Here is a 19,349-nt window from a genome sequence, read left to right as displayed (position 1 = left end):
ATAAAACAATTATTGAGCTGAGCTTTCATGGAACAATCATTGAATTGAGCTCTCATTAAAGAATCATTGAACTTAGCTCTCGTGGAACAGTCATTGGATTGAGATATCATGGAACAATCATTGAATTGAGCTCTCATGGAACAATCATTGAACTGAGCTCTCATGAAACAATCATTGAACTTAGCTCTCGTGGAACAGTCATTGGATTGAGCTCTCATGAAACAATCATTGAACTTAGCTCTCATGGAACAATCATTGAATTGAGCTCTCATGAAACAATCATTGAACTTAGCTCTCGTGGAACAGTCATTGGATTGAGATATCATGGAACAATCATTGAGCTGAGCTTTCATGGAACAATCATTAAATTGAGCTCTCATAGATCAATCATCGAACTGAGCTCTCAAGGAACAATCATTGGAAAGCTCTCAAGGAACAGTCATGGATCTGAGCTCTCAATGAACAATCATTGGGCAGCTCTCAAGGAACAATCATTGAACTGAGCTCTCAAGGAACAATCATTGGACAGCTCTCAAGGAACAGTCATTGAACTAAGCTCGCAAGGAACAATCATTGGACAGCTCTCAAGGAACAATTATTGGACAGCTCTCAAGGAACAATCATTGGACAGCTCTCAAGGAACAGTCATTGAACTGAGCTCTCAAGTAACAATCATTGGACAGCTCTCAATGAACAGTCATTGAACTAAGCTCTCGAAGAACAATCATTGGAAAGCTCTCAAGGAACAGTCATTGATTTGAGCTCTCAAGGAACAATCATTGATCTGAGCTCTCAAGGAACAATCATTGGACAGCTCTCAAGGAACAGTCATTGGACAGCTCTCAAGGAACAATCATTGGACAGCTCTCAAGGAACAATCATTGGACAGCTCTCAAGGAACAATCATTGGGGTGTCCAGGGATCCCCCCTTCCCTAACGTTGCCTCTCCACTGAGCAGCGGCAGCGGCAGCCACGGCCGCCCACTGTGGCTCATCTCTAGAGCCGTGTTAGAGCAGCGGCGGCCGCGCCTCCTACTGACACTGCACTACACGGCCTCCTCACGCCTCTGACGTGCTCGCATCCTCAACAAAACTCTTGCATCATTTGCATAGGAAAAAGAAAAAGGTTTTAAGGAATACTAGTAGCTATATCGGTTGCATTAGACAACTTAAAAAGTATTTTAACTTGAAGATATTCATATGCAATATTCCCAAGAGTTCGGTTAGAATATTCCCAATTAGATTTGCTTTTTTACACTTAGCACTGGGTAATTTTTTTGACGAAAACCAAATTTGAAATTAATTTGTTCAAACTTATATAGCTTGGTTTAGAAATCGCACAAAATTCGAAATTCTTCATCACTTGCTGTTCCACTTTAGAAGGCCGAGAATCCAGCTTTAAAATAAAATTCACACGTATTACTTTAATGCAACCAATATATTTTGGCGAGGTGTCAGCAACAGGAAGTCTAATAAGTCAAGTGAGGCCGTGATGCGATACGGCTGAACTAATCATTTCGACGCCTTATTTGAAAACAAGAATTCTGCGTCAGCGTGGAAAGGTGAGTGATCCATCCTGCTTAAAAGATGTCAGGAGAAGCGTACAGCAAACAACGGACGAATGATCGCGTGTCGCCACATCTATTGCAGCTCTCGGTCAGCAGCTTTATCACGATCATCATTAGAGTGAAGCACGAAAGTAAATAATTGTGCTTAAGCCCTGGTGAGCAAGCCGCTGCTTCTCCGCAAGCGTCCGCGCCAAGTTGCATATCATGGCCGACATGAGACCAGCCCCAGAACCTGTAGGGGTGATAATCGTTCTTGATGGGAGGTCCCGAGTTATCACTCTTTGAGATCTCAGCTCATCCATTGCCTGATCTTGTGTGTATCTAAAGGATAGCCTTATAGTTACAACACCTATTACTCGAGCATTGGAGGCCCATTTGGGTAGATAGTCCGAGCGCCTTCAGACACTTCACTTTTAGAGATCCTATGATTCATGCTGTTGCAACTTTGAGCTTGTGAGACTTCAAACTTAAATGAGGCTGTCATTCGCGAAACATTAAGAACGTTAAAGTAATAGGTAGAGGCTCAAGTCTTGCGGTACTGTGTCAGAAGCTATCCGGCTTTTCTTGAATAACTGTCACTCAAAGCATGAACTGCTCATGCAAACACGGCGCCCAATAGCTACAATAATATTCTGAAGACCTCGGGTGGATAATAGACTAATAGTGAAAAATAATAGCCTCTGTTAGCTATGTAATACTTTTTTAAAGCACTTTATATGTAATTCTTTACACAAAAATTGGCACACTCAAGTCTCCAATGTCCAAACATGTAACCTGCGATACATAAGATCTACTACTCAACAGTCAGATTTTGAAGGTGCGATCAAAAATTCTCTGACTGACACGATCTTATACTCAATACATGCACTTCAGGAGGTATATATGAAGAGTAATCATATTAACGCATAAAAGCATAAGGACGTTCGAGCGTGACCTCGACTACTTACGCAACCAAGTTTTAGGAGATAATTGTTCTAGTAGTGAAATTGGATGTTTATGACTTTTGACATACTCATCATGAATAATACAGCCTTGTGAGTTTCTCTAACCATTTATCGAGGCACAATAGGGATACTGAGGAACACCCGCTGAATGATAATGTCCCTACCCATTGTTTACTTCACCTGGAAGCAAAATGTCTTTTTGTGGTCGTGAGAGTTAGTTAAACATTGCATTTCCAGTCTCTTTCTTCGATACATGCACCGAATTTCAATGTTGCTATTTAGCTCGCAGAGGGCAAAAGTTTTTGTTGGCATTTTGTGACTTTAAACTTGTAATCATGGCGAAGAATTAATCGTACCAGGTTACAAGCTCGAGGTATAATTCGGTTACTGATCAGAATGTTCAACATTATAACTAAATTGCCAATCATTAAAAATCGAGTTTCATTGCGCTCGATACGCAGACGGGTCGCCTGCCGAAGACCATCCCTGCCCTGGATGTAATGGGCCATCATGATTCCTGCCTTCCGGAACGTGGCCTTCAACACTTCTGGACAATCATGTCTAGGCCGTGCGTCGAATCAACCTTCGGTCGAACGGCCACTTGTCGAAGGACGATAAATTTTGGAACAGAACTTTGCTATCTGAAACCTAACCTCAGATGTGGTGAACATAAAATTACGTAATTTAACGATGCCCGGAAGTCATATTCGATCCGCGGCCTGGTGGTACACGGCAGGCTTTATGCAAGGCCGGAAGAGGACAAAGCCGAGTGGTTCACGGCTGATTGGTGGAAGTCCGGAGAGATCCAAGGCGTTCGATTCAGGCTTATTAGTGTACAAAATTTGTACTGCACGGCTGCGCTCCCAAGCAGACAAGCAATTGCGACTCAGGTTTTTTATCCTGTACCTATGTATCGATTTGTCTGAATTATTAAGAGATCGACTAATGGAAATAAGGAGACAACACGAAGAATATTCATTCAAATTAATATGAAAACTTGAACAGGATTTTGATTCCAGGAACACTAGATTCCAGGAAAAACTTTTTTGTAACTTTTAAGTTTTTATCATCTCTTTGAATAGGGTTTTTAATGTGCAAACTAAAATTCGTTGTTCATTTAAAATATCAGTAACGTAGTCGCTTCTTGAGCGACACAATTCGCATAATTCGAAGCATATGAACAAATTTAATTTCTACTTAGCAGGACGTTGACATCTGTCCAATATATCATTTAGGCTTATAATAAGTTACCATATTATGCATTTTGTTTCTATTAACAATAGTTTTCACTGGAATTATCGAATAAACAATGATAGAACATCGTCAATTACACCTGAGGAGCCGAATTTCAATTTGTTGCTTTCCACTCGGTGCTGTTACATGGACAAAACAAATAATAATAGTAACAACTTTCTAGCTTCATTTCAAAAGTCTCTACATATATTTTCTTAACTCTCAAAAACGCATTGATGACCACTAATGCCTTGGTTTCGTTTTGTGGGAGAATATCTGGGTGTAGTTTAGAAGAGTCTATGACTTTCTACAGACAATTAACGACATGTTGCTTGTATCATCCGAGGCGTTTAAATTAAATTTTTTCAACATGCTGTTAAAAAAATATTTCTAAGCTACTCTTCTGAATTTATAATTTTAATAGCAATTGACCACAAATGAGAAATGCATAGCATAATCGGTATTATTGCAGATTAACTACATCCAAAAAAAAGGGTATTTTTTTTGAATTATATGTTTTTTGGGGTGTAGATTACGAATCTGAAATCCATTTTTGGCGGTCGGCATCGGAAAACCGATTTTTTTCCGACCCAAAAATCGCGCTAAAAATGCCTAACATCTTGAATGAAACTTACCCGTTGCACTGCAACGGGTAAAGAAGACGAAAATGTTACCCGTTGCACTGCAACGGGTAACATTTTCGTCTTCTTTGTCCATAAATCTGGAGATACATTGCCACATCGAGAGATCACAACCTAACGCCAACTCGCAGGTTGGGTTGGTTCGCCCAGGTTCCTTTTAGATCAAAATGCTATCTAAAAAAAGGAACTTGGCTGACTTAACCCAACCTAAGAGCTTTTTGTAAAATTTCGATGAACAATCCGACCCTTTATATAAAGGTGAGTGGGTAACGTAAGTTACGTAACCCCCATGTTAGTAAATAAAGGTGAGTGGGTAACGTAAGTTACGTAACCCCCATGTTAGTAAGTCGCGAAAAAAATCGGTTTTCCGATGCCGACCGCCAAAAATGGATTTCAGATTCGTAATCTACACCCCAAAAAACATATAATTAAAAAAAAAAAAACTTTTTTTTTGGATGTAGTTAATCTGCAATAATACCGCATAATCTGGCTTATATATAACTTTAACTTTTCCCTATATAAATTATGAAATTTATTTTGTGCCATCGCGCAAACTTTTTTATAGAAAATGTTATCATGGTTGAACTAGGTATATAAGGTTGATCCATGAAATCAAATAGTAATCAAATAAAACTGAAAAAGGTTACCCGACTAACGTAATTCAAGAGGTCATGGAAATCAAGTAGGTATATAAAAAATTGTGATACCTGCCAAGCCAAATGGTGCCATGGTGACACCTGCCAACCTAAATCAGTAAATGTTTTTTGTAACATGCAGAGTCATAATATGGCCCGATGTCCAAACTTTAGGATATCTGGCGCCAGCGTGCTGCGGAAGTCTGGAATCTGGATTGAATTTCCCTGTCAGCTCGGAACGTTATAGGTAAGCCCACGATGCCCACTGTTTGCAGTGGCAATCTCAAAGGTGGTGAGAGGTATATCCAGAATCAAAGAGTACAATTCTGTTCCTTTCACAGCTGGGGAGTTCTCTCTGGTTGTCAAAGCATTGAAAAATACTGCTCCTGGACATGACGCAATAATGAACATTTTCCTATCAAAGGCATCGCTCCGGTGTAAACAGGAATTACTTTCCCTCTTTAACGCAAGCTGGGCCTCAGGGCTTGTCCCTGATGCATGGAAGCATGGGATTGTTGTACCTATTCCTAAACCAGGAAAGCCTCCTGAGCAAGTGACAGGGTACCGACCAATCACTCTTCTTCCTTGCATGGGAAAACTCATGGAGCGCCTGGTACTACGTCGCCTGCAACATGTCTTGGAAAGCAAAGGTGTCTTCTCATCACTTCAACTTGGTTTTAGGAAAGGAAAATGCACGATTGATGCACTGCACCTGCTGAAGAATGCTATCACTACAGCACGACTTGCTCGTGAATATTGTCTGGCTGTCTATCTGGACATAGAGGGGGCATTTGACAGCGTCTGGCATGATGGACTACTGTACAAACTGCATGGAATTGGTGNCTCAACTGTGCTTCGAGGAGTGGATCTGCACCTTGAAGTCACTCACCGTTAAAGAGTGGGCACGCCAATGGTCAGCCAACGTGCAAGAAACAGGAAAGGGGACCTTCCGAAGAAGCTTGGGACCTGAGATATCCTATGTGGACTATGGATCACTACCACGTTCTGTTGAATGCGCTGTGTCACGTCTGCGCCTGGGGCATGCTGGTGTTAACGCTCATCTGGCCAGATTCAACTTAGCCAACTCCAGTAATTGTCCAGAATGTAATGTAGAGGGCACAATCAGACACCTCATCCTGCACTGCACGCTGTTCATCAACCAACGAAGAGAATTCCGCACAAGACTGGAGGGCCTGTCTCTTCCCTGGGAGCTGTCCTCAGCTCTTGGAGGTGGTGATGCCCCAATGAGGAAACGCACTGCTGCCATCCGTCTCCTTGGTCAATATCTGCTTAGCTGCAATGTGGTGACCAGGCTGTGAATAAAAAAAGCCTAATTTTAATTTTCTTTTCACAATTTACTGCTACACTGGCTGTGAAAGTGCTAGCTAGGAGGTAAAGAGATCTAGAAGTCAAGTGAAGTGTCCAAAACCCCCAGTTGTGCTCAGGCTGGGAGGTGTGCTACCTGCATACCTGAAGCCTTCAAATCAAATTATAAAAAAAACTAGTATCATCACATCAGGCTGCGCTTGGGACTGGGGTCTGGGAGAGTGAGAGACGATAAATTATTTTAACAATGGAATATGGATCGCTAGTTCGCTACCTCGCTCAATTGTAGAATGTGCTGTATCTCGTCTGCGACTAATGGTGGAATTGATGCTGGTATGAGAGCCCACTTCACTTGGCCCATTCCGATTCCAGCATCTGACCCAGTCCCACTGCACTGCTCAGTGCGCGCCCGGCCCACTGCGCGGCACTCACGGCGGCAGTGCCCACATCACACATGATAATCACACCACATGCAACCAGAAGTCCCAATTATCATTTCATTGGAGATGGAGAGAGTCTGCGGTATTCATATGGCGTAACGGCAAGCTTCTTTAGATTGTGCTCTGCTCTGTGATCTCTCCCCCTGAGCGGCTGAGCCCAGGATGCCAAAGTTGGCACCGTTTCACACCTGAATGAATTATTTTGAGAAACTTGTTTTGTAACAGGAAGGTGTATTTGAATGCGTTCTATTTGATGATATATTTGTTTTTTCAATAATAATTTCCTCATTTACCTATGATTGTAGCCAATTTCTGATGTAATCATGTATGATAATGCTGGACCAGGATACTTTACTGGTCTACTTATAGGACTCAAAAATGAACTTGAGGGACTAAGGGAGAGTGTAAAAAACTCTCTGCTTTGCCTCTATGCTGAGCTGAGCGGGCCTGAGCCCCCCTCCTCTTCTAATCACAGGAAAAAGCAGCATGTACTAGGGAGTAGGGGCGGTGCCGGCATAGTGGCAAAGCAGAGAGTTTTTTAGACTTTACTCAAGTTCAATTTTAATTTTTGAGTACTACATTTTCATGGGGAAATTGGTTTAAATATTAAGGGGGGGCCTGGGGGGGGCATACTGCCAGACTGTAATGCATGGCACAACATAGGTTGAGGACGCTGATTTCATGCACCAACGATGCCTAGATGGATGCCACTGGCACTGGACATCACTGGATGCCGGTCGCCAAGTATGCTTCACCATAAATCGCGATTTACGATTGATATGGCTGATGCGCCGTATTGATCTACATGCTACAATCGTAACTATGTGTTGTAGCGCGTAGTTCCGATGGCTGTGGGAGCTACATTTGAGCACCTAAGCACATAGTGGCAAACCAGAGATTTTTTAGAATCAGTTCATTTTTAATTCCTCATTTACTCGAGATTTAAACCAATTTCTTATGTATAATAACGTTGGTATCCATGACACTTTACTGGTCTACACGCAGGACTCAAAAATGAACTTGAGGGAGAGTCTAAAATACTCTCTGCTTTGTCACTATGCCTAAGCATACAAGCTCATAGCCACCTGAACTACGCGCAATGTAGCGCGCAATTCCGGCGCCTGTGAGAGCTTCATTTGCGCACCCAAGCATACGAGCTCATAGCCACCTGAACTACGCAATGTAGCGCGCCGTTCCGGCGCCTGTGAGAGCTAAATTTGAGCACCCAAGCATACAAGCTCATAGCCACCTGAACTACGCGATGTAGCGTGCAGTTCCGGCGCATGTGAGAGCTACATTTGAGCACCCAAGCATATGAGCTCATAGCCACCTGAACTACGCAATGTAACGCGCAGTTCTGGCATCTGTGAGAGCTACATTTGAGCACCCAAGCATACGAGCTCATAGCCACCTGAACTACGTACGCCATGTAGCGCGCAGTTGCGGCGCCTNAGTTCTGGCGCCTGTGAGAGCTACATTTGAGCACCCAAGCATACGAGCTAATAGCCACCTGAACTACGCAATGTAGTGCGCAGTTCCGGCGCCTGTGAGAGCTACATTTGAGCACCCAATCATATGCGCTCAGAGACACTGCAACTACTCTACTCGGTGTAGCGCACAGTTCCCATGGTTCTAAGTGCATATATTTGAGTGCTTGCATTGAGAGAGCCTCGCGGCACTGACAATGGATAACAAAGCAGCTTGTGATAAATCATTTTAAATAAACACTACATCATTAGTCTTGTCACCTGAACCAAGCCAACCCAATTCAACCTCACCCAATTCATTCCAACCAAATTCAAACAACCTTTATCTAACTGAACCCAAGCCAATCTAACTGAACCCAACCTAATGCAACCAAACCCAACCCAACCCAGTGCAACCCTATCCAATTCAGCCAAACTCAACACAATGCAATCCTAACCAATTCTACACAAACCATTACAACCCAAGCCTAACCAATTCAACTCAAGCCATTACAACCCAAACCAATTCAACCCAACCCAATTGATCCCAATTCAAATCAACCCAATCCATCCCAATGCAATCCGACCCAATTCATCCTAACCAAATTTAACCCAATCTAACCAAATTCGACCCAATTCAACCCAACCCAATTGATCCCAATTAAAATCAACCAAATCCTTCCCAATGCAACCCAACCCAATTCATCCTAACCATATTTAACCCAACCCAATCTAACCAAACCCAACCCAATCTAACCAAAACCAATTCAACCCAACCCAATTCAACCCAATCCAATTCAACCAAAACCAATTCAACCCAACCCAATTCAATCCAACCAAATTCAACCCCACCTAACTCAATTCAATGAAAATTAAATTAAACTCAACCCAATTAAACCATATTCAACCAAAACCAATTTAACTTGTTCCAACTTGATTCAACCCAATTCAACCACACCAACTCAATTCATCCCAACCAAATTCAACCCTAATCAAATCATTCCAGCCCAATTCAAGCCAACCAATTCAGTAAAATTAAATAGACTGAATCAGAATGTGTAAGAATGCATTGAGATTTTATTTGATTGCGCTAGATTTCATTGCAATGCACTAGAATGCATTAAATTTAATTAGGGTATATTAGATTTCAATAGGTTGCATTACATTGAATTAGGTTACTTAATATTGCATTAGAATGCTTTAGATTGCAGTAGAAAGTGTCACTTTGAATTTGAATGCATTAGATTGAATTAGTTTATATTTGATTGAATTAGAATGCATTAGGTTACATTAGATTGCTTTAGGCTACATTACATTGCCTTGGGTTACATTAGATTGCCTTGGGTTTTATTAAATTGCTTTAGAGTGCAATAGATCGCGCAAGAACGCTATAGATCGCGTTAGAACGCTATAGATTGTGTTAGAACGCAATAGATTGCATTAGAATGCAATAGATTGTGTTAGAACGCAATAGATCATGTTAGAACGCAATAGATTGCATTAGAATGCTATAGATTGTGTTTAAATGCAATAGATTGCATTTAAATGCAATATAAAGCGCTAAAATGCAATAGATCTTGTTAGAATGTAATAGATCGCGTTAAAATGCAATAGATCAAGTAAGAATGCAATATATTGCTTTAGAATGCAATATATTGCGTTAGAATGCAATAGATCGCGTTAGCACGCAATAGATCACATTCAAATACAATATAACCCGTTAGAACACAATAGATCGTGTTAGAACACTATACATTGCGTTAGAACGCAATAGATTGTGTTAGAACGCTATAGAACGCAATAGATCACGTTAGAACACAATAGATCGCGTTGGAACACAATAGATCACGTTAGAACGCTATAGATCGCGGTAGAACGCAATAAATCACGTTAGAACACAATAGATCACATTAGAACACAATAGATCGCATTAGAACACAATAGATCATGTTAGAACACAATAGATTGACAAGTTTTTTCAGCAGTAGCATTGGGCTTGCCAGACATATGCACATTGTGATTGGGTGACAGATACAAGCAATCAAACAAGCTGAAGATGGGCGCGGTGACAGGTGACAGCTGGGCTGATCGAGCAATCTATAGTTTATGATCGGTCATGGCTGCCTGAGCCATAGTTTATGATTGGCCATGGATGCCGATTAAAGGTCGATGTGGCTGATAGAGAGCTTGAAAAGACGGCGATATCTCGAGCTGAAAGGCCCTACTCTACAGCCTGGGGCTTGGGGGGCGGGGAACAGATCATAGTGGCAAACCAGAGATTTTTTTAGAATCAGTTCATTTTTATTATCCTCATTCACTCAATATTTAACATGTTGACTCTGATTGCTCATATGCCAAACTTCCCCAGAAGACGGTGTAGCGGTTCCCAGTAAACCTGCACAAATATTCGAGACTGTATCTCTTGAGTCTTCGGTCATGGAAGTTGAAACAAATACTAAATGTGGTCAGAAGGAGTCGCATTCAGGAAGGCACAAAACATGGAAAACACTAAACAATTTACTACTAACAAAACACAAAATACAAATGGTAGATATAACAATAACTGAATCTGAACGATACCTAGTCTAACTGAAACACTAGCAGTGGTGTCAGTTCAGCCCACTTGGTGGTCTGGGTAGAGTGCTCTAATGAGTGGACCACTGTGGCCTCTCAGCGTTTTAGTTTCGGGTAGCTACACAATAATAGAAAAGTGACACGAAAAAATAGTAATTAACAGCTTCTGCTGCCAGATAATAACATCTTACTCAACATTAGCCATGGCCAACTATGGTTTTAACAACCATAAATCAAGTAGTAACCATCCCTAGTAGTACTGTAGTAGTAGTAGTAATCCAGTAGTAATCATCCCAGGCTTCAGGTACAAGCCAAGGAGTGATAGTTGGCAAGGCAGAACTTGACCACTGGTGGAGGGATGGAGATCACTGCTGAGTGGCTTGTGGACCAAGTCACACACACTCACATACCACACCTTATGACCTTATGATGAGTTCGGGACTTCCTAGTCCCCGGTCATGCTGATGCGCCGCCTTTGTCATCCTCCATCTCTGAGTTGTCATCTGATGTAACGTTGGACGTGTTTAGTCTATTTACCCTCCTTTGGGCCAGCTGATGCAAGATGCTGTTGCTTGTCACTTGCTGAGGGTGGTTTCCCATTACTGGACAATCTGGGATCTTTCTCAACCACTTGTCCAGTCGTCTCTTGAATGTTGCAAGGGTGAACTCCCCTCCTCTCAGCGCTTTTGGCAAGGCATTAGAGCCTCGGTCCTACCACGGACAGTGATCCCTCACGAAGAGTCTGTACTCTGGCCGTAGCTTGGTTATTAAATGGGGGAATCCTGCACAGTCTCCTCCTTTTGTTGTAATATGTCATTATTTTGGAGGTCTCACTCTCAAAGTTGGGAGACAGTCCGTTTATCATTTTCCAAGTGTACAGTATGATATACTTTTCCCTTCTTCTCTCCAGTGAGTACAGTTCCAGGTGTTTCAGCCTTCCCCAGTAGTTCAGGTTCAGCTCCCTCATGCCGCTGATCCTGTACGTGAAGGTCTGCTTCACTGCCTCCAGTTTCTGCACCACACCTGCCTTGAGTGGCAACCAAAGCTGGCAGCAATACTCAAGATTGGGGAGCACGAGGGCTCTGAAGAGTGTAATCATTGGTGCTGCTTTTCTCGTTCAAAATGTCCGCCATATCCACCCCATCATTTGCCAGCTGCGCACAACTATTTCCTCGATATGGGCATCAAACGTGGCTTCAGTACTCATCAACACTCCGAGATCTTTAGTTGCTTCTCCTCAATTTCTGTGCCATCTGATGCTAAGTAGCGCTGTGGCATCCCTATCTCTGTGCAGACTCTGTATCTCATTACTTCAAACTTGGTGCTGTTGAACTGCATATTGTTCACTAGGGCCAAATTGTAGATTGACGATAGATCATCCTGTAACCTCTTGCAGTCTAGGCCATTTGTGATCTTCATCAGCACTCTTGTAGCATCCGCAAATGACAATGTAGATGCATGGGTGAGTTCCAAGTCAATGTTGGCAATGTGGATGAGGAAGAGGATTGGTCCAAGCACTGATTCCTGCGGAACTCTGCTTTTCACCCTTGCTTCACTCGACTTCAAGTTTCCAATTACAACAGCTTGTACTCTATCTGTAAGGAAGTTGTAGATCCACCTTAACAGGCTTCCCTCTATCCCCAACAGCCTCAGCTTTCTAAAGAGCACCCCATGGTCAACTTTGTCAAAAACTTTAGCAAAGTCTACGAATACCATGTCCATGCCAGCTCCCTCCTCCAGCTGGGCCACAAGATGGTGACGGTGCTCCAGTAATGGCAACAAACAGGAACTGTTACGCCAGAAACCATGTTGTCTGTTATTATACAGGTCAGCCTCTTCCATATACTGGACAAGCCTCCTGACCACTACCTTCTCAAAAACTTTGATCACATGCGAGACCAAGGTTACAGGTCTGTAATTTTGGGGTCTGTCCCTCAAACTTCCTCTGTGGATTGACATTATCAGTCCCACTTTGAGACCCTCAAGGATAATTCCCTCCGTTATTAAGGCTTTCCAGAGCATTGTGAGCAGTGCCTTCAGTGCTCCAACTAAGGGCTATGTGGCTATGTGTGTGGGCTGTGACCTATGAGGCTATTTGCTTGGACAGCTTGGCGAACAGGATCATCTCTGGGCAGTCCATGTAATTGAGGAGCGCCGTGGCCAAAATAAGTAGTGCGCTCACTCCAATAGTAGCGGGAGGGCTGCACGCTCCAAAACAAGCAGGCCGGCGGCAGCAGTGGCATGCAATGCTCGTCCTGCTAGCAAAAGCAGCACGCTTGTCCCACTAGCAGTGGCAGCGTGTGAGCGGAATAGGAGCGCACAACAGGGATACTGGTGGATCTCAATGACCAACAAATTCCTAGAATTCCACCATGCTGGGTACAAGCAGCCTTTGGCTGTGGAACCTACAGCAAGTGTGTAGTCACAGTGAGACTTTCAAACAGACAGATTGCATTGGTCTGGAGTGTGTTGGGAGGCAACTGCAAAGTCTAGCAGAGCACCAAGTCTGCTGCTTTCTTCTTCTGACAGAGATCTGGCAGTCAGGCTGGGCTGCTGGTGGGCGGCTGCTGGCTGGGCGCATTTGTTACCGCAAGCCTCAACCCCAACTAAAAAGAAACATTTGCTAGGCTGGGATTCCCAGAGGGTGCCACTTTGTGCTATAAAAACCAGTGCCTTACCTTGTCCAAATAACCTTAACTACAAAATCTGTCAAATTGCGATAGTATTAGCAACTTTGTAATTGTTACTCATGGTAACTTAGTAAGTATATTCTCAAACTTCTCTTTCCCTCCTTCTTTTTAAAGAAAAGTTGTGCAACTTTCTTCCAGCTTATAGTAAGTACTACTAAGTTTGTCTTGCCCAAGATATTTTTTGTGGCAGAAAGAACTGGTTCTTAGCATGGGTGATGTAGGAAATGCTTCAGCTGCAGGCTGCACCAATGCAAGGTTAGTAATTAAACGAGCCTCTTAATGAAAACTACATTTTCATGTGTGCCTCAGTTGATGCCACAAGCTAATTTGATGAATTCACCTCAATCATTAACTCAACTTAACTATGGTTTGAATACTTGATATCACATAAAATTAAGCATGAAAATATTAATTGGAATTTTTGATCTGCATCACTTAGTACTATATTCATTATTCAATATTATCATGTTGTCTTATATCCTTTAGACATTTTTTTTTGCAGGGGGTTAGAAAACAGGTTTGATGTAAATTTTGGTGTTTTGGCTTCTACTTACTTGTAAATGTCCATTCAATGCTAAAACATGAGATTAGGAGTCATATTCTTGGCAGAAAAAACAAATAACAAGTAGTCTGGCACATCATCATCATGCAATCATGACAGCACAATAATGCAGCCTTAAATGCTTCTTAGAGGGCATGCATGAGCATTTTTTTGGTGACGGTTCTCAGTTATGCACCATATGTGGTCACTTGCCCCCATGCCCCCATTGTACTGTTGAATGCAATAACAAAAAAATATAACTCAGTACTCACTGCAGTGAGTGACAGAGAGCGCGTTTTCTTGTCAACGAAAACGTGAAGTAACGGACAGACAAACAGACGGACAGACAGACAGACAGACAGATGGACATGATGAGCACAATAGTGCATTTTTTTCATAAATGAGAAAATGTGCTAAAAATATAAAGATATTATTTTGAATTCAGAACTAGTGAAGTATTCTGACAGACAACTGAAATTAATCAATTACCATACATAATTCAAATCCATAAGTAATATTTTATTATTTTAATAAATTACTTCAGTGATTCCAAATACTTGGTTTTTAATAGAATGGTGTGAATGCATTCATTAATGGGATTATCATGACTATCATTTCAGTTGCTGGACAAGTACTAGGAAATTATGGGGAATAATAATCAAACCTCAGCCTCAGAGATTTGCCAAAGATATTTATAATTGGTATCAATCATGAGAAGACATAAAAGGCTTCACATATTCTTACAATATTTCAAATGATTCTAACCTTAAAATGAGTTTAAACATTATTTGTTTGTAGGTATTATTCTGTCTTGCTGCATGGATAATTAGACATGACTTGATTGCAGGCGTGGAGCAAGTCGGGGCAGAGGTCAAGCTGTCTCTCGTTTTGTTCGGCCCAAGAAACCTCCTGCAGGTGCTAATGGCGGTGATAATACAGGTAACAGATTATTGGTTTAATTGCAGTTTTGAAGACTTTTCCTTTATTTTGTCCTTGCATGCACAATTACGATTTATTATTTGTCTATTGTGTAATTATAAATAATCGTAAATACTGTATTTATTACATGTCAATTGTTAATGGTACAATGTAGAGGCATTAAATTATTTCCATTATCCTGTGTAAAGCTTATATTTTGTTTATACTTTTATGTAATTTGAACTACATTCCAATTGTAAATATGTATGTAAGGTTTAAATTTATATTAACTCTAGACATTGTAAGAATATTATACACAATAGTTGAGCTGGTATAATAAAATTCTATTTATTTGGTATATAAATTTGATGAGTCGTGGTGTCATATTTACTTGACATTCAATGGCTTCTTATTATGAAGAATATCATTATTATATATATTATTATTATTCCCTGAGAGAAGCAGTTCTCAAGTACAAAATCTGAGCCAATAGTGACATTTGTGAAGCTCTCAAATTAATTTCATAATTGACTGTAATATTCTTACTAGTCCACAGTGATATTGTATCAAAAGTAGCCTCTATCTCATCAGACTGGGGCTATTCTCCTCATAACATTTTATTATGTTGTTAATCTGTACATTTTGCAAATAAGCAAAAACTCAAATATATTCATGAAGACAAAGATGTAAAGACATGTTTGCAAGGTATGGCTATTAAGACAAGGTAGGAAAATTGAAGATCTATTAATTAAATATATAGCAATAATCAAGTCTGATTGTATATAAAAAATATAATGTTGTGCATGTAATCTACAGACGGTGTTGTCACTGTGCGCAACAATAGGCCCATTGTTAGGGGATTTGCTGATGCTGGAGCCATCTTTGCTGATAAAAAATCCTGCAGCAAGAATGAGCTTCATCCTCAGGAGATTAAAAGTGCCCGTAGAAGTGGCATGCTAAACCTCTCCAATCGAGCTCTGGATGAAGGTATGTAATCTTTGAAATTTTTTTTTCAGTGCCATGGTCACTTATGCAAACTGATTAAATGAACATAATATTGTATGTGTTAAGGTAAAATTAGCAAAACCAGAGCCAACTCAAGAAATGAAGTAGATGAAAGTTTACAAACTTGAATCTCCAGCACAACTCCTGAGAGCTGTCATCTAACTATCGTGTGATCCCTCACCACTCATAGGTTCTTCACAGTCGTCAAGTATATCTCCACACACTGCTAATAAAATAATTGCTAATTTGTGCCACAAGTTGCATTTTAACTTGCTCAATGCACCAAAAATAAGTACATTGAGTAATTATTTGACTTTGAGAATGGGCTGCTGGGATCAACTGGGTGGTATGTGGCATCTTATTTCAGGTAGTGAAAGTTTTAAGTTAAGTAAAAACCCCTGCATTGCTATAATCAGAATCAATCAAAGCAGGTAGTAGAGTGCGAAGACAAAGACAGAAGTTGGTGTATAATTGAGTGATGCGAGTCTCAAACTAAAGAAAAACTGGCTAGTGAGACTTAAGGAAAGGTTCACTGGAAAAGTTAGAGATATTTGGATTGGTAAATGAGGCTTTTGCTTTGCTCTGACAATAAGTATTATAAGAGAGAAAAGATTTTGTGGGTCAGATCCAAGAAGATCATTCATTATAATTCACATTCCATCATATGGTTTATATTTACAATGATAACATTGCTTGACCTGTATAGTGTATAAAACAAAACTTAAGTTTTAGTTCTAATTAAAGACCAAATAACAAATAATAATTTTAAGAAATTCCTTGAAATTTCCAGCAGGTGCATTATAGATGAAGATAAAAATTATGCCACTTAATGATGCTTGAAAAATTTCTGCTTATGCTGTAAAGTTCCTGACCTCAAGGAGTTACAAGCTTATTTGCAGTTCGTTGTTTTGATTACTGATAAGTCAACTTAGCTAGAAATTACTGGTTTATCCTGTAGTAATGTAGCGAGTAATTTTCTTGAATATTTGTCATGCATTCAATGCCGAGAGGTTTTATGGTTTTTTGATATACATTTGGTAGGTTGAATATATACGTGCTTGTTATTTACAAGTGTAACTACTGCATTGAGTATTTTATTTGCCATGGTGACTTACAGTTTATTATTTATTGTCAATTTATTTCATTCATTCACATCATCAATTGCCATCTGACGTAGAACTCGTCATACTATTTTTTTCTGTCAAGCACAAATCTGATCATTTTGATATGCATGTCTAATCTTCTATATGTTTGCCTATTTTCTCATGCAGTGCAGTAGCCCATCAATCCCCTTAATCTATTTTGTCATCTTCTCAAAGTCAACTGATGAATAAGCAAGCTAAGCCTCATTTTTAGCGCATTTTCTCATTTATGGAAAAAATGAGCATCTTGAATGAGCCATGTCTCGCCATGTCCGTCTGTCTGTCTGTCCGTCTGTCTGTCTGTCCGTCCGTCCGTGACCTCAATTTTTCGTCGACGAGAAAATGCGCTCTCTGTCACTCACTGCAGTGAGTACTGAGTTACCGTATATTTTTTACAAGCTTTCATGACCACGCAGTTCCTGCCAAAGTGTTCCGGCTGCAAGAAGTGGACTCTACAGAAGCCAAGCAGCTGACGCTCAACATGAGCCTTGACAACAGCAGCGACGACCGCTGGTGGGAGAGCGTTGACCTGTCCAAGCTCTACCTCAACAGTAACTCTCTCACTGTCCTGCCTCCTGACATCCGCCTCCTGCCCTGCCTCACCATTCTTGATGTGAGACAGTGAGGCTTGTCTCACATCAAGAGTGTCACACTACGGTGACACTCTTGTTATGACCACGAGTTCCGATTCTGGGCAATCATAATACGTAGTCTATATTCACTTATAATATAATATGTCTATATCTCGAGTTATTAGACACATAAATATCAATAAGTGTAAAGATATTTATAAATAAAAAACTATCTATAATAATCTAGACACTCATAATCTATTTCATAGCCGTAATTAAGAGAATCAAAATTCAGCATTCATCTGAAATGAATTGTTTTTCTGTTGACATGTTGCAGCTGTCAGACAACCAGCTGTCAACACTGCCCCAGGAGATAACGGAGCTGAAGGCCCTCCACCGCCTCACTGTGAGCCACAACAAACTCACACAGCTGCCTCACAAGATACTCCATCTCCCGGAACTTCGAGTCCTCAAAATGGACCACAATGAACTCACATGCTTACCTGACCTCATGGAGCTCACACTCCTGGACCAGCTGGTGAATGCAAGACTTCTGTGCTATATATACTATATAATAAAGTGCAAAACAACTGCTATATATACTGCAGTGCAAAAGATCTCTGTTATACGTATATACTACAGTTTGTTTCTTCTAGTAAGAAGTTAACCTTTCCAGCACTTTTAATTTTTTCCTATTATTGTAGCAGTGAAGAATCTTGCATAAAAACCCAATACATTTTCTTTTACTCATCGCTAAGTTTGTATTTATAATGTATTGATTGGTTACAAAAAATTTCATTAAAATTATTTTTATTGCAAAAGAATGAAACACCAAGGAAAATTAATGCTATATTAATGTTGATATCGACTGATTTATTTTACAGTGTGATTATCTGTTGATTTTCAGGACGTTTCCCACAACAAACTGACAGCGCTGCCGGACAGCATCTGCTACCTCACCCACCTCACTAACTTGTGCGCCTCCCACAACAACATCAAGGAGCTCACTCCTGAACTGGGTGACCTCTCAGGTGAGCTGCCTGCCCTGAACTGGGTGACCTCTCAGGTGAGCTGCATGCCCTGAACTGGGTGACCTCTCAGGTGTTCAGGTGAGCTGCCTGCCCTGAACTGGGTGACCTCTCAGGTGAGCTGCCTGCCCTGAACTGGGTGACCTCTCAGGTGAGCTGCCTGCCCTGAACTAAGGTGAATAGAATGGCTCTAAAGTTTGCTAATTTGACGGTGAGGTGTGCAGCAATGATTTTACAGTTGATGCTGCAATAAATACCAGTTTAGAGTCAAGTTTACGACTTGTATAGTTTTGGGTGTATTAGTACAAGCTAATATAAAGTCCAGTATATCAATAGCCAAATAACTGTTATCACTTACACGAATTTGTTCCAAATTACCTCAACATCACACGCTCATGGGAGCAGGGTTGGCAACGATTAAATCAAAATGATTAAATCATGTGATTAAATCACTTGATTTTTTTATAAAAAAAATCATGATTTTTTTTATTTTTTCGATTTTTTCATATATTTAAAAATATTGAGTGGCAGTCTTTAACCCATTAATGCCGAGCGGTTCCATTTGGAACCAGCGGAAAGAAATTGATTCATATTAAAATTGTATGGTCAAATCAATATACTAGTGGA

The 19,349-nt window shown here is 40.8% G+C and overlaps 1 protein-coding gene across 1 annotated transcript; it reads left to right on the top strand.

Annotated features, from left to right (window-relative positions):
* Positions 1 to 13,427: 13,427 nt before the first annotated feature.
* On the top strand, positions 13,428 to 18,760 carry LOC108670551 (leucine-rich repeat-containing protein 40; the record flags this gene model as incomplete). Its single annotated transcript, XM_018158018.2, has 6 exons — positions 13,428 to 13,771; positions 14,905 to 14,996; positions 15,792 to 15,962; positions 17,539 to 17,735; positions 18,032 to 18,232; positions 18,602 to 18,760. Coding segments are annotated over exons 1-6 (867 nt in total), but the record flags the coding sequence as incomplete, so codon positions are not given.
* Positions 18,761 to 19,349: the final 589 nt, after the last annotated feature.

Source organism: Hyalella azteca, unplaced genomic scaffold (assembly GCF_000764305.2).
Source record: "Hyalella azteca isolate HAZT.00-mixed unplaced genomic scaffold, Hazt_2.0.2 contig13515, whole genome shotgun sequence".
Taxonomy (NCBI): domain Eukaryota; kingdom Metazoa; phylum Arthropoda; class Malacostraca; order Amphipoda; family Hyalellidae; genus Hyalella; species Hyalella azteca.
The sequence above is the reverse complement of the archived record's forward strand: the minus strand, read 5'-3'. Positions and strand labels throughout refer to the sequence as shown.